A 12,067-nucleotide genomic window follows, 5' to 3' on the forward strand; every position below is an offset into this window, starting at 1 on the left:
GTTGGTTAGGATCCAGTTATTTAAATACTCATGGGGGGGGGGGGGGTAAAAACAACTAAGCTATGACACGTGCGATGCTGTAACTCCAACATGTAACAAATATATCAGCTGTAACCTGGGTTTGGGGATTTAGGGGTCCAAAGTTATGCCTGAAAAGGGAAAAAAACGTTTTATTGGGGCTGATATAATTTTTTTTAACTTTTCATTGATTATTGATTATAATTTATAACTGGGGTAAAAACAAACAATATAAAAAAAGCCTAAATTGAAAGAAAAGTTTATTTGCTTTGATTTCGTACAGGCACATATGTGTCCTACTAAGCCAAGAAAAAAGGGTGGTGGCCACAGTATTTTCAGCACGTTACTAAACCGGTGAGTGGAGAACGAAGAGCAGCCCTATAAATCTCGTTTTCGGTAGTGAAGAGGAGTTCAATAGCGATTAAACATAAAATGGAGAGGACGGTTAGTCTACCGAACCAGCCTGAGAACACAACTAAAGGTACCAATTGATTGTCGTTTTTTTCTTGTGAATTTTGTTAACCATTATACGATTAAAATAGCTAAACAGTAATTACATTTTTTTATTTTAAGCATCGTTATTCTGTTATTACTTTATCTTTATGTTGCTGTTTTCACATATACTTTCTACCACACAAGCTGAGTCTTTTAAATTTTCGTGTTTGTGGATCCGGATTTTGTTTCATTTATGATCTTTGTTTGAATGTTGATGGACAAAATGTTCCCATATCCGTTGAGACGCCCCTCCTACAACCACTAATGTCATTTATATGTGGGTAGGTTTTGTGAAGTGTCACAAACACACAATAATTAAAATGTAACCAACAATCTGTTAGAATTTCCTTCAACGCAGATCCGAGCTCTTATTTTGAAAAACTGGCGCTTGACAGAAGCAGAGATCTTAACACTAATGTTCCAACAGACAAAGATAAAACAAACAAGAAAAAGTAGAAAACAATTAAAGTCAGAAAATAATTACTCGATAATGCTAACCTAACCATTTCTATTGAGAATTAATTTAAATTCACTTCCTTTTTTGCTTTCATATATTCATTAGTTATTCCACTGTAAGTACAGGACACGCATAGTACCAATTTATATTACATTATAAATTGGTACTATGCGTGTCCTGTACTTACAGTGGAATAACTAAAGAAAGAGACTTGTGGCTGCAACATTAGTTTTCTATCATGTAACCTTCCTTGTGTTGTAGTCACTCTGGTTGAGAGAAACCCGGCACCCAGTGGGCTGGAACTGGTCAGCTCCTACCAGACCAACAGAGTGGGAGACCCCATGGATCTGGTGGCTCTGGCAGGACAAGTACAGAAGGTGTGTGTCTTTTCACCCCTCATGTCACTGACGCATATAATCCAAGTAACACCTTAAATACGGGGTTTGATTTTCTTTTTTTTAAATCTTCCTAGGGAGACGAGTTTGTTAAAGCCAACGCTTGCAACAAGCTGACAGTGATTGCAGACCAGATCAGATATCTGCAGGAGCAGGCCAGGAAGGTACAACTGCACCAGATCAATCTGGGAGCGCACACATCTCAACCCTCTTGGATCTCACTCGTTTCTGCCGTCAGGTTTTGGAAGAAGCAAAAAGAGACGCAGACCTCCACCACGCCGCCTGCAACATTGTAAAGAAGCCGGGGAACATGTATTTCCTCTACCAGCGTCCATCTGGACAGAAGTACTTCTCCATCATCTCACCTAAGGTTGGAGCCTCACTTGAAACACAAACGTTATGTAACATTTCTGTGAATGAACATGAACGCCTGACTTGACTGTGCACGTGCTAAGGGGGTTTGATGTTCAAAGTTCATGCAACTTTAAAGGAAGCTGATAGATTCCCAGCACGGTTTTGTCCGGACCAGCTGGTTTCAGTAGAACTGAGAGTTTTGTGCAAAGCAAACAGATTATTAAAGTTTTTGGAGTTGTTTTTTTTTTCTCTCCATAGAACATTGCTGAAACAGCAACAAATGATAACCTTGTTTAAGCATGGAATAAAAATGTCAATTCCCTTTTTGAACCCTCAGTAGTCTCTAAACTCACTGGTGAGTTTGCCAAACACATTGGATGTTGACAATGATAAACCCATTATTATAGTTTCATTCCAAATTTAATTTGAAAGTTTCAAAAAGTTTTTAGCTTTGGAATTTTTGGTTTAAAACAAACATAAGACGCATATTTGTGATTCCACTTGGAATAAATCCTTGGAACTTTGAGTGGAGCTTCACCTGTTTTTTTTTTTTTTTAAGACAAATTTTACATTTTCTTTTATCTCGTCTTTGCTTTCTATTTAAATTTATACTTTTTTAATGTTTGATCTGCATTTACATTTTTCCATTCGGAATTAAATTTTATACAGTTTGAGGTTCAGTGTTGAATTATTGTGTAATATTCTAATAATAAATCTTTTGAAAATAAGCTGGTGTTGTATTAAAAAGATGTATATCAAGCGTTACCACAAAAACTGTTGTAAAGACAATTTAGAGCAAATTGTGAAAGGAGAAAAAAAAATTAAAAATAATGCCCCAGATTATTAAAAGGGTTCAACTGTTGCTGCTTAAAGAATTAACGATTATTCTCTAATATAAAACATTGGAGAAAAAACTGTTTCTTTTTCTTTTGTGAGTCTGGAAAGTAAAAAACAGTCTGTTTTTCTTCTCTTTGAAGGAGTGGGGACCAAGCTGCCCTCATCCGTTTTTAGGAGCGTTCAAACTTCAGCACGACATGTCCTGGACTCCTGTGGACGAGGTGGACAGGAGGGACGCAGAGATCGCCATCATGGACAAACTTCTGAGCCAAAAAATAGCCTTACCGTCTTACAACGGCCCCAACTTTAAAGGCCTCACTGAATAAAAGTCTGCTGACAAGATAAAGAACTTTTAAGAATGGACAGAACTAAGCCAAATAAAAGACTAAGAACATTTTTTTAAATAAAAATCACTAACATGGTGGTTGGTTAAAGTTTTCTTTGACAAACCAGACCCTACAAGGTGTAAAGTTGACAGCTTTGATATATTTTTAAGTCTTAATAGGTTTGTTTTGTTTTCAGAGCTTCTTCACCCACTGGGACAGTGTTCTGTTCATCTGATAACAAGCTGCCATTTCAATATTTGAAACTACAGGAATAAAGAAAAAACTATTTCCAGTTGTTAGACTCAACATCAGGCCGCTCTTAATTTCCTCTCTAAAGACCCACCTCGATAAAAACCGTGTTTCTACTGTTTTTACTGTGTTTCTACTGTTTTTACCGTGTTCGTGTGGAATTTTTCTGATGATGGAAAACGTAGATTAAGAAAAAGGAGCTCAAAATTGCATTTCTGAGTATTTACTTATTCAAATTGTTGTGAATCAGGAGCAGATGAAAAAATTCAGTTTGAAAAAGGTTATTTGTGATACAGAAAATCTGCTGGGCGGGCCATAAGCCGTTGCTCTGCTCCATTCTGATGCATCCACTAGATCCACGCACGTCTGTGTTTTTCTCATCCAAGTTGGCATCTAACTCAAAACTCGACAGCTGGATCGCTCAAATATTTTTGTTCCACTGCTGATGGTCGGTTGGGGGTGTGAGGGGCTGTAAGCTAGTGGAGAGCGTGTAAACTCTCAGCAATGGGGTGGGGTTACTTTAAAGGTATATTTCTAATGAACTCCTGCTGCTCTGCAAAAACCATGACCTAGAAAATCCCACAGGATTTTAAAAATGTTGGCTAAAAGCACCCAAATCATAACTGGGGCAACTTTTGAAATATTTTCAAAGATGATCGGAGTGAGATTTAAAGAAGTGTTTGTTTATTCGATCAAGAAAGAAGGAAGCACAGTTTTAAGTCTGGATCACATTTGTCATTTTCAGTCAAAATGATTAAAGTGCAATTACTTTATTTTAAATCACAAACATTTTGTTTGACAAAAGTTCAATGTTAAAAGTTAAAACTCAAAAGGTCAGCTGGCTGTGATTTTCAGCAGATAGTCGTTTATGTGAGGAAGCAGCTCCCAGTTGTCGGTGGCGATGCAGAAATGCACCGCGTCTTCCTCCGAGCTGATCTTCAGCAGGACGTGGGACTGTGGGGGGAGGAAGAGCAGCGCTCTGAACTCGTCTTTGTGGGACGGATCTGACACCAGGAATGGGAGGAAGTGCTTTTCCACGAGCGCGCTCAGAGCCTTTTCCTCCAGCTGGCAGCAGAACAGACTGCTGGCACATTCCCCCGTTTCGGAAGACATTTCCTCCCATAATCCTGCAAACACGGCCTGCCTCCCTGCCCTGCCCCAGCTCGGGGGGGCGGGCAGGGGCAGGAAGATCTGCTGAAAACACACTCGGATGTCTGGTAAGGTAGTGTGCCAGGTGAGCCCGTCTTGGGTGGTGAAGATGGCGCTGACGTGAAGGCTGCTTGGGTAAGGCTCCCTGGGCTTCAGCGTCAGTGTCACGACAGGCGGCGGCCTCTCCCTAAACAGGCACGGCACGCTGAGGTCCTGCAGCTCGCTGTAGTGGTCATCAGTGAGGCTGAAGTGGAGGCGGATGCTGAAGAGCTGATCAAAGCGAGCGTCTCGGGTCTCCGTGTGAGTCAGCAGGAACTTCAGGGTGACTTGTGAGGCGAAGGCGGCGCTGCCGAACTGAGCTCTGTAGGTTTCCAACACGGGCTCTCCTCGCTCTGCCTCGTCCTGCACGAGGTCTTCAGCTTCCAGCTGTTCACAATCAGCTTCAATTAGTCTGATTATTGCGACTTCCGTCTCATGGATGGTCAGGATGCTCGTCAGTCCTTCCCCCTCAGTCATAAGGCAGGACAGAGTTCGCTTCTTGACCTGCTGGCCCCCCTCAGCGTGGTGAGCCAGCACGGTGGCCAGCTTCTCCCTGGACAGAGTGGTGAGAAGGGTGTAGTAGAGGCGGGCGTGGTCCCGGATGTCTGTGTCTCCATAGTGACCGGCAACATGCTGCAGAATGTCGGCCAGAGGGATGAACATGGACTCAAGACTGGGGTGGACCAGCAAGCGACGGCAAACTCCCAGGATGCCGTTTCCCAGGCGCCAATCGCCGCTTGAGCTCAGCGAGGATGAGGATGGCGGGATGATGCCGGACAGAAAGCGGAGTGTGCCGTGCTGCGAGATCTCTCCCTCCTCCGCCGCTCGAGTCAGCACCTTCAGATGCCATCTGAGGTCACGCAGGGTCGTTTGGCTGACGGGGGTCTCAGAAATGACCCTCTGCAGGGCTTTCAGGAGCCCCAAAGCCCAGGAGGAGTCAGGCAGCTTCTCCTGGGTCCGATCGGCCAGGTTGATGAGGTGGGGCGCGAAGCGCGTGTGCTGGAGGTAGAGTTGGCACAGCTGCTGGCTCAGGTTGTCGCAGTAACGCTCCACGTGGTGAAAATGAAAAAGGAAGAGGAAGGCCGCTCTAAAGAAAGTAACAACGTTCTCCCGCTTGCCCCCACTCTCTACGATCCGCAGCAGCGACGTCAGGTGTTCGTACAGGTACTCCAACCCTCGGCCGTCCTCCTCCTCCCCCGCCTCCAGGTACACCAGAGACAGCAGGTTAAAGCGGGACAGCAGGGTGGCGCTGTCGTTGAACACAACGGGCAGCAGAGCTGAAGCCAGCCGGGGGGTCAGCAGCACAGGGAGGGCCTCGTCGCTGTCGCCGCAGCTGATTGGACGGTTCTCCGGAAAGTGCAGGATGCAGTCCATGTAGAAGAGCTTCTCAGGTGTGCTCAGAAGCGGGTGCTGCGATAGGACAACTAGTCGCTTGAAGAGAAACGCTTCGTCCTCGGAGCTGAACAGACTGTCGGTGAAGGCGCTCTTCATCAGCAGTGTGGTGTGAAGGAGGGTCACCTGTGGGGAGGAGAAAACAAAAGCTGACTTCTATCAAGTTTTATTCAAACGAGGGAAATTTACCAATAAAGCAACTGATTTTAGATTTAAGTATTGTTTTCTTTTTACAGCATTAAAGATGAAAAACTTTAAATGTATGATATAATCCTGAGCATAGATATATTTATATATCGAAGTTTCCCTGATTTCTCAAAAGCTTAAGGCTTTTTTTTACTGTACAGATGAGAGGAAACCAGGTTTAACATGTATTTCTACAGATTTTTAAAGTGTTTCCAGTGGCCTTTTAATTTTTTAACTTTTACGTTTTCTAGGACATAGTTTCTGTAAAGCGGCAATAGTTAATCAGAAATTCGCCTCCGAATTGTGGGCGGGGCTGCAATCCCGCCCCCAATCTCCTCTCATATGCAGTCAATGTCCCATCATATTTTCATCTGCTCCCGATTCACAACTATTTTAGTAAAGAAATATTTAGAAATGCAATTTTAAACTTAATTTTCTTTATGCATGTCCCTCCATTGACAAAAAAGGTCATAAGAGCATGTTAAAACATGCATTTATACATATTTTTAAGCAAATGTTGAAAAGACAAGTGCAAAGTAAATACATGTTGGTTCCCATAGAATTATTTCAAAATTTGCTCATAATTTCAACCATGTTTGACACAAACCTCACTGGTTCCCAGTAGTCGCAGCAGCTGAGCTCTGAATATGGTGGGGGGAATGGCGGGCACCATGGCAACCACCTCTGTGAGCCTGTATAACAGCGCAGCCTGGCTCAGAGGGGTGAAGAGATAAGACTCTTCCAGCAGGGAGGAGAGGGCGGAGCGCAGCTCCTTACAGTCGGGTCCGGTGTGGAGAGTCGGCACTGTGCCCATCGGTCCAAAGATTACAGAGGACAGCGGAGCAGAGTCTTTGCCGCTCGCCGGGCCTGCGTTCTGGTCTGCCTCGCATTCGACTGACTCATTTCCTCCCAAGAGGGCTCTTAAATGTGCAGCACCTGCTTCCTTCTCCTGAGTGAGCTGATAGACGGCATTTCTTAGGACCAGGGCCTGCAACCCCGCATAGGCCTGGTGCAGCCTGGAGGTTTCTTGATGCCGGTGTCCACCCAGCAGCTCAAGGCGCTGGGAGAGAAGGCCGGGGTAGAGGGCCTCCATCTCACGCAGGCAGTCGCAAGCTGTGGCCCGGAGCGAGCGCGGGGCAGCATCGCCGTGAAGGTCGCTGGTGTCCTGAGCGAGCTGAAGGAGTAGATCCAGGAAATCCGGGAACGCTCGGAGCCGACCGCTCACATCCGAAGAGCAGGTGAGGACGCAGGTGAGGGCCACAAGGAGCTGAGAGCGGAACTGCACAAACTTGGGAGGGGACTGGGTGAAGATGGACATGAGCTCCAAAGCGGTCTCCTCCCCAACAGAGTCTGAGGGGCACAGCAGTGCCGGGTACTCACACAGAGGAGACAGCAGGAGGACCTGGAGAAACAAAGATAGAAAGGAAAAGAAAATGTAAACACTGATCTCTACAACTGAGCCACCATCAAAAATGAAAAATATGAGAAATAAGTCAGACAATTCAATGGAAAGTACACATCTTTATGAGAATACAGCCGTAATATTATAAGAAACTATTAACGGTTAGAAAAGAATTCAACAATTTACAAGAATAAAAATCATGAATGTATGCTTTCATTTTACAACGAAATGCCTTTTCAAAATAAACAATCGAGTGTTACCCTATTAATGTATGTTGCAGACGATTCAGAGAAATCGCATGGATATCAAGAACCTCACTGAATCTGCTTTTTTTATGCACAAAAATGACGACCTTTTTCCTTTAAAAAAATATAAATTTTAACTAATAAATGTACTGATTCGCGTAAAATGTTTTCTCATATTGTAATAATTTTCCTACTTTATTCACATAGCTTTCTAGTATTTTTGTCTTTTGTGGTCATATCTCAGCAGATGATCAGCAAGATTATGAAATGCCTGTTTAGTTTTTCAAACCCATTGTGGGTACCCACACCATAACGCCCTTCTGGTTTAAACTGTTCGAATTGTTGAAACTCAAAGCCAAATGACTGCTGCTGCGGGCCATAATTATGGAGGTAAGGTGCGTTTTTTCAAAATAAAATCACGAAACTGTTATGCAGCTCTGTGGACTGTTTTATTATTAAATTATTAATAGACAGAAAACTCTAAAAACCGAATAAGACCACCTCAGCTAAGTAAAAACACATATTTTGTGGATACATGTATGAACATGCTCCTTTTATTTCACCTTAACTGTGTAGTTTGCTCTGTCGTCCCGGAGCTCTCGGAGCAGCTCGGCGAGAAAAACCTCCGAGCTCGTCCCGAAGAGGAAGCGACTTGGACTGCGGCAGAAGGCGGAAACCTTCTCCACCCAGCCGGACGCCATTATGGCTCAAACTTCAGGCTTGATTGACATCGACGTTTTTTAACATTCCGTAATGGTTTCGTAAGAAAAATAGTATCCCTCATTGATTCAACTGCTGCAAAACACCATCACGAGTTCTGTGTTTTGTCACGTGACGATTGAATTAAACTAACAGCGCCCCCTGATGTTTCGGAGGATAACCTGCAATAAAGTGCACAGCAAGTCCATTTTGACTTGTTTGAAAACCTTGTAGAGTTTAAAATAATAACAAAAAAATCCAGAGTTAAGTCCCCCCCCCTAAAAAAAAAAAAATCACAGATGACAAGTTTGTGAAGATTGTCATTCATTTAGGTGACGTTGTTTGATGGGTCATCAATGACTCCTCCCCACCGCAAGGTGGAGACAGTTTTCCAGGAATAACCCGGAAGCTGCATTGCTTATTTTTTCTCTTTTTTTATTGTTTTCATTTTCCAGCATGAATGCGTTGAACAAACGCATGGTGGACATCAGTGATGGCTTGGAGGATGTTCCTGTTTTATGTAAAGATCCAATAACCCCTACATTCAAGGTAACTGTAGTGGATGTGATCAGGGATTCTATTTTTATGCTCTTATGCATTTACTTGATTCCATAATATGATGCATAAATATTGTTGCGAACTGTGCTTGCTGCAAAGTGAACAATATTCCTGCATCACCAGATAAGAAGTGCTGGGATCATGTTTTCTTTTCTGTGCTGAGTTGTTTATGAAACAAGAAACACCTGTGTATTATTTCATTTCATTCATTGCAGACTAAACTTGCAGACGTGATCATCCTTGCCGCCTGTTGCCGAAATATCTGCTTACATGCACGTACAGAATCTATCCAATGACGTATTTTACAGTCAGCAGTTCCAGGGGGAAGTAAAAAAAAAATATATGTCAAGTGTTCACATTGATAAAAAAGAGAGAAATGAACAGGAAAAGAAACCAACAGTTTTAATTATTTGTTCTTTAATATGCTGTAGTCTATTATGCATTCTGTAAAATTGACAATTGTAACTCTTTTGATGGCTTCCGTGGGCCTCAACAATGTAAACATGTGCAAATTACAGGAACCAAACTCCGTGTCAGAAAAGATTCACATAAAACACCAAGTGGAAAATGATCCAAAAATGAGATTTGTGGGGACGAAACTCCCGAAGATTATTAACCACTTAAGAAATTCATACAATTGTAATTATCAGAAAGGTTGCAGCTGCAAATAAAACCTCAATTTTATATCGCATTATAATTCTGGTCTTTTGCCAGTAGGTGGCAGCAAATCAGCACATCAACTGTCAGTGTGGTTGCAGGCAGATGCACTGTTCTTCCATTTTTCTCTTCCTTTCCAATTAATTTTGAATAAAACAAATAAGTTCTTGAAGGAGTAATATTATATACATACAAACACTGGTTCTGGCCAAACTAAAGCTGCTTTTACAAAAGTTAAGTTCTTTTAGAACTGCTCATGTGGGCCCGAAAGCTCACATTTTCATCCTCGTGTTCTGAAATTAAAGTCTCATGAAATTAAATCCTTTCGAATCAGAGAATTTTCATGAGAGGCTCATCTGTAGATGATTTATTTTTGGGGGGAAAAGTTTTCAAAGGTTTTAGTGTTGTTAGACAAAAACATTCAGGCCCATATGATTTTTAATAATAAAATAAACAGAAGTTGGTTAAAAAAATAAAAAGGTTTTAGTCTAAATACAGATTTTTGAAAACGTTCTTTGCTTGAGCCCTTATTCTTTCCTGTCTCTTTCAGTATTGTCCGGATAATGTCCAGGGACCGGGCTGTGCGGTTGACCCCTCTGAGGTCACCCTTCCCGGCTGCTCTTGCCTTTCCCGCTCCTGCTGCCCCGAGAGCTGCTCCTGCCTGCAGACTGGTGGGCAGGCGTACCACGCCACCGGTGCTTTGCTGGACCTCAACAGAACCGGCTCGGATTACTCTTCACCTGTGTTTGAGTGCAATGCCCTTTGCAGCTGCAGTGACTCCTGCTCGAATCGGGTGGTGCAGAAGGGACTGCAGCTCAGCTTGGAGGTTTTCCACACCAGCAACAAGGGCTGGGGAGTTCGGACGCTGCAGCAAATTCCCCGTGGGACATTCGTGTGCGAGTATGCAGGGGAGGTGGTCAGCTTTGTGGAGGCCAGGGGCCGGCAGCTGAGCCAGAGTGCTGAGGAGAATAATTACATCATCGCGGTGGTGGAGCATGCGGGGTCAGGCTCTGTCACTGAAACATTTGTGGACCCGACCCGGGTGGGAAATGTAGGCCGTTTTCTCAACCACTCCTGCCAGCCTAATCTGGTTATGGTTCCTGTGCGCGTGCACTCAGTCGTTCCCAGCCTGGCGCTTTTTGCTGCACGGGACGTCAGAACTGAAGAGGAGCTGACGTTTGACTATTCAGGAGGATGCAGGAAGCAGCAGCCTGCAGAGACGACGACCACGCAAAGTCCTGCTGTGGCGGAGGCCAGCCGGCCAAACGGACAGCAGAGGAAACCGTGCCGCTGTGGTGCCGAGAAGTGCACAGGCTTCCTGCCTCTGGATTTATCCATTCTCTACTAAAACCTTTGCTGAAATAAATGATCATGCACGTCAGAATTCCTCCTGAATATTACGCTTTTTAAAGTTATAGGTCTGTTTTTCAGTCTCCCTGAATTCTTGAACATTTGTTGCCCATTAGAGCAGCAGAATGAGTCATGCCTGAGCTCAGCACTATTCCCCAATTGGTATTTTGAGTTTTCTGATCTTAATTTTGCTGCTGTCTTTATCTTTGTGCAGTAAAAGAATACTTTTTAGAATATTTCTAACTAATAAAATCATTTGAACTTCTAATTTGTGTTGTATTGGAATTTTTTTTTTTTACAGTTCAGGTTTTGTTCCAACAGATTTCTACACTCCTAAGTCCCGTCTATGGAGATGCACATGAAGCTGGATATCAGTTGACCGTCCGCTGAGGCTGAAGTTAAGGCAGAATCTGAAACAGAAGAGCACAAAAAACATCAACCATCAACTGATGTCTGCCTTTGTTGTCATCGCGTGACATCTTGCTCCCTGACGGATATTCTCAGCTTCTCATGTTGCCCAAGTCTCCAGAGAAGCGGGGACCAATTAACAAAGGGCCGCTGGGTTGGGTTTATATAGAAGCGGACTTTATTCCCCCGTCAGAGGAGGGACCAAGGTGTCCCACTTTAGAGTTAGCATGGACCTTCTCTTCTCAATCTGCCCCATTTTCAGTCTAGACCTGCTTTTATCTTATTAATATCCACATCTGGGTTAATTAGAGCAGAGACCATGTTTCATCTCAAAGTGGAACCAGAGCCGGATCCACGGTGGGTCCCAGAGGTGGTCATGGAGATGGAAACCTTCTGTTGATCGGTTTGTGTGTCAGCAAGAGGACAGGCAATCATTGGATCGGCCTGTATTCTCATTTCTCTATTCAGAAGAAAAGCTTTTTATACCAATGGTAGGGGTGAATACTCAGTTCTGATTGGCTGCAGGGTGTCCATTAAAAAGTGATAATGGACAGCTAAAAAAAAACGTTTCGGTCACATAACCTGAATGTTCTCTATTATTGCACTGGTGGAAACAGGTTGGTAACTGGAGCAACAGGTACATGGAACATAGTTAGATATATGTTGTTCCACAGTTTAGAAAAGATCTCTGTTCTTCAAATAGCACTATTACGGACATGTCAGTATCTCTATCAAATTTCACAATGAACTTAAATATTAAAGGTGACCATCTCGAAAGTTCACGCCTCTGCCTCATCCGTTAATTTCTGAAAATGGACACCTCATCGGGCATTATCTCTTACCTAGCTTGT

General features: G+C 43.4%; 3 protein-coding genes across 3 annotated transcripts; 2 read left to right on the forward strand and 1 right to left on the reverse strand.

Moving 5' to 3' along the window:
- The first annotated feature begins 328 nt into the window (after positions 1-328).
- c5h1orf50 (chromosome 5 C1orf50 homolog) lies at positions 329-3,252 on the forward strand. The gene is made up of 5 exons (XM_004069050.4): positions 329-499; positions 1,232-1,347; positions 1,443-1,529; positions 1,604-1,735; positions 2,697-3,252. Exons 1-5 carry the CDS (start codon positions 451-453, stop codon positions 2,880-2,882), a joined length of 570 nt encoding a protein of 189 aa, XP_004069098.1. The 5' UTR covers positions 329-450; the 3' UTR covers positions 2,883-3,252.
- A 541-nt stretch (positions 3,253-3,793) lies between these two features.
- On the reverse strand, positions 3,794-8,450 carry ap5b1 (adaptor related protein complex 5 beta 1 subunit). The gene is made up of 3 exons (XM_004069201.4): positions 8,108-8,450; positions 6,505-7,299; positions 3,794-5,837 (listed from the first exon to the last, which is right to left on the reverse strand). The coding sequence occupies exons 1-3, from the start codon at positions 8,243-8,245 to the stop codon at positions 3,966-3,968; spliced, it is 2,805 nt and encodes a 934-aa protein (XP_004069249.1). The 5' UTR covers positions 8,246-8,450; the 3' UTR covers positions 3,794-3,965.
- Positions 8,451-8,620: 170 nt separating this feature from the next.
- Positions 8,621-11,076, forward strand: LOC101172575 (histone-lysine N-methyltransferase SETMAR). Its single transcript, XM_004069202.4, has 2 exons — positions 8,621-8,792; positions 10,009-11,076. The coding sequence occupies exons 1-2, from the start codon at positions 8,700-8,702 to the stop codon at positions 10,804-10,806; spliced, it is 891 nt and encodes a 296-aa protein (XP_004069250.1). The 5' UTR covers positions 8,621-8,699; the 3' UTR covers positions 10,807-11,076.
- Positions 11,077-12,067: the final 991 nt, after the last annotated feature.

Source organism: Oryzias latipes, chromosome 5 (genome assembly GCF_002234675.1).
Source record: "Oryzias latipes chromosome 5, ASM223467v1".
In the NCBI taxonomy this organism is placed as follows: domain Eukaryota; kingdom Metazoa; phylum Chordata; class Actinopteri; order Beloniformes; family Adrianichthyidae; genus Oryzias; species Oryzias latipes.

Bases quoted from the DNA above. Each gene is read 5' to 3' on its own strand.
- c5h1orf50 (XM_004069050.4), top strand. From the start codon at position 451: ATGGAGAGGACGGTTAGTCTACCGAACCAGCCTGAGAACACAACTAAA. The intron at 500-1,231 runs GTACCAATTGAT...CTTGTGTTGTAG, and splicing joins GCCTGAGAACACAACTAAAG to TCACTCTGGTTGAGAGAAAC. The intron at 1,348-1,442 runs GTGTGTGTCTTT...AAATCTTCCTAG, and splicing joins TGGCAGGACAAGTACAGAAG to GGAGACGAGTTTGTTAAAGC.
- ap5b1 (XM_004069201.4), bottom strand. From the start codon at position 8,245: ATGGCGTCCGGCTGGGTGGAGAAGGTTTCCGCCTTCTGCCGCAGTCCA. The intron at 7,300-8,107 runs GTGAAATAAAAG...TTGTTTCTCCAG, and splicing joins GAGCAAACTACACAGTTAAG to GTCCTCCTGCTGTCTCCTCT. The intron at 5,838-6,504 runs GTTTGTGTCAAA...TCCTCCCCACAG, and splicing joins GACTACTGGGAACCAGTGAG to GTGACCCTCCTTCACACCAC.
- LOC101172575 (XM_004069202.4), top strand. From the start codon at position 8,700: ATGAATGCGTTGAACAAACGCATGGTGGACATCAGTGATGGCTTGGAG. The intron at 8,793-10,008 runs GTAACTGTAGTG...TGTCTCTTTCAG, and splicing joins CAATAACCCCTACATTCAAG to TATTGTCCGGATAATGTCCA.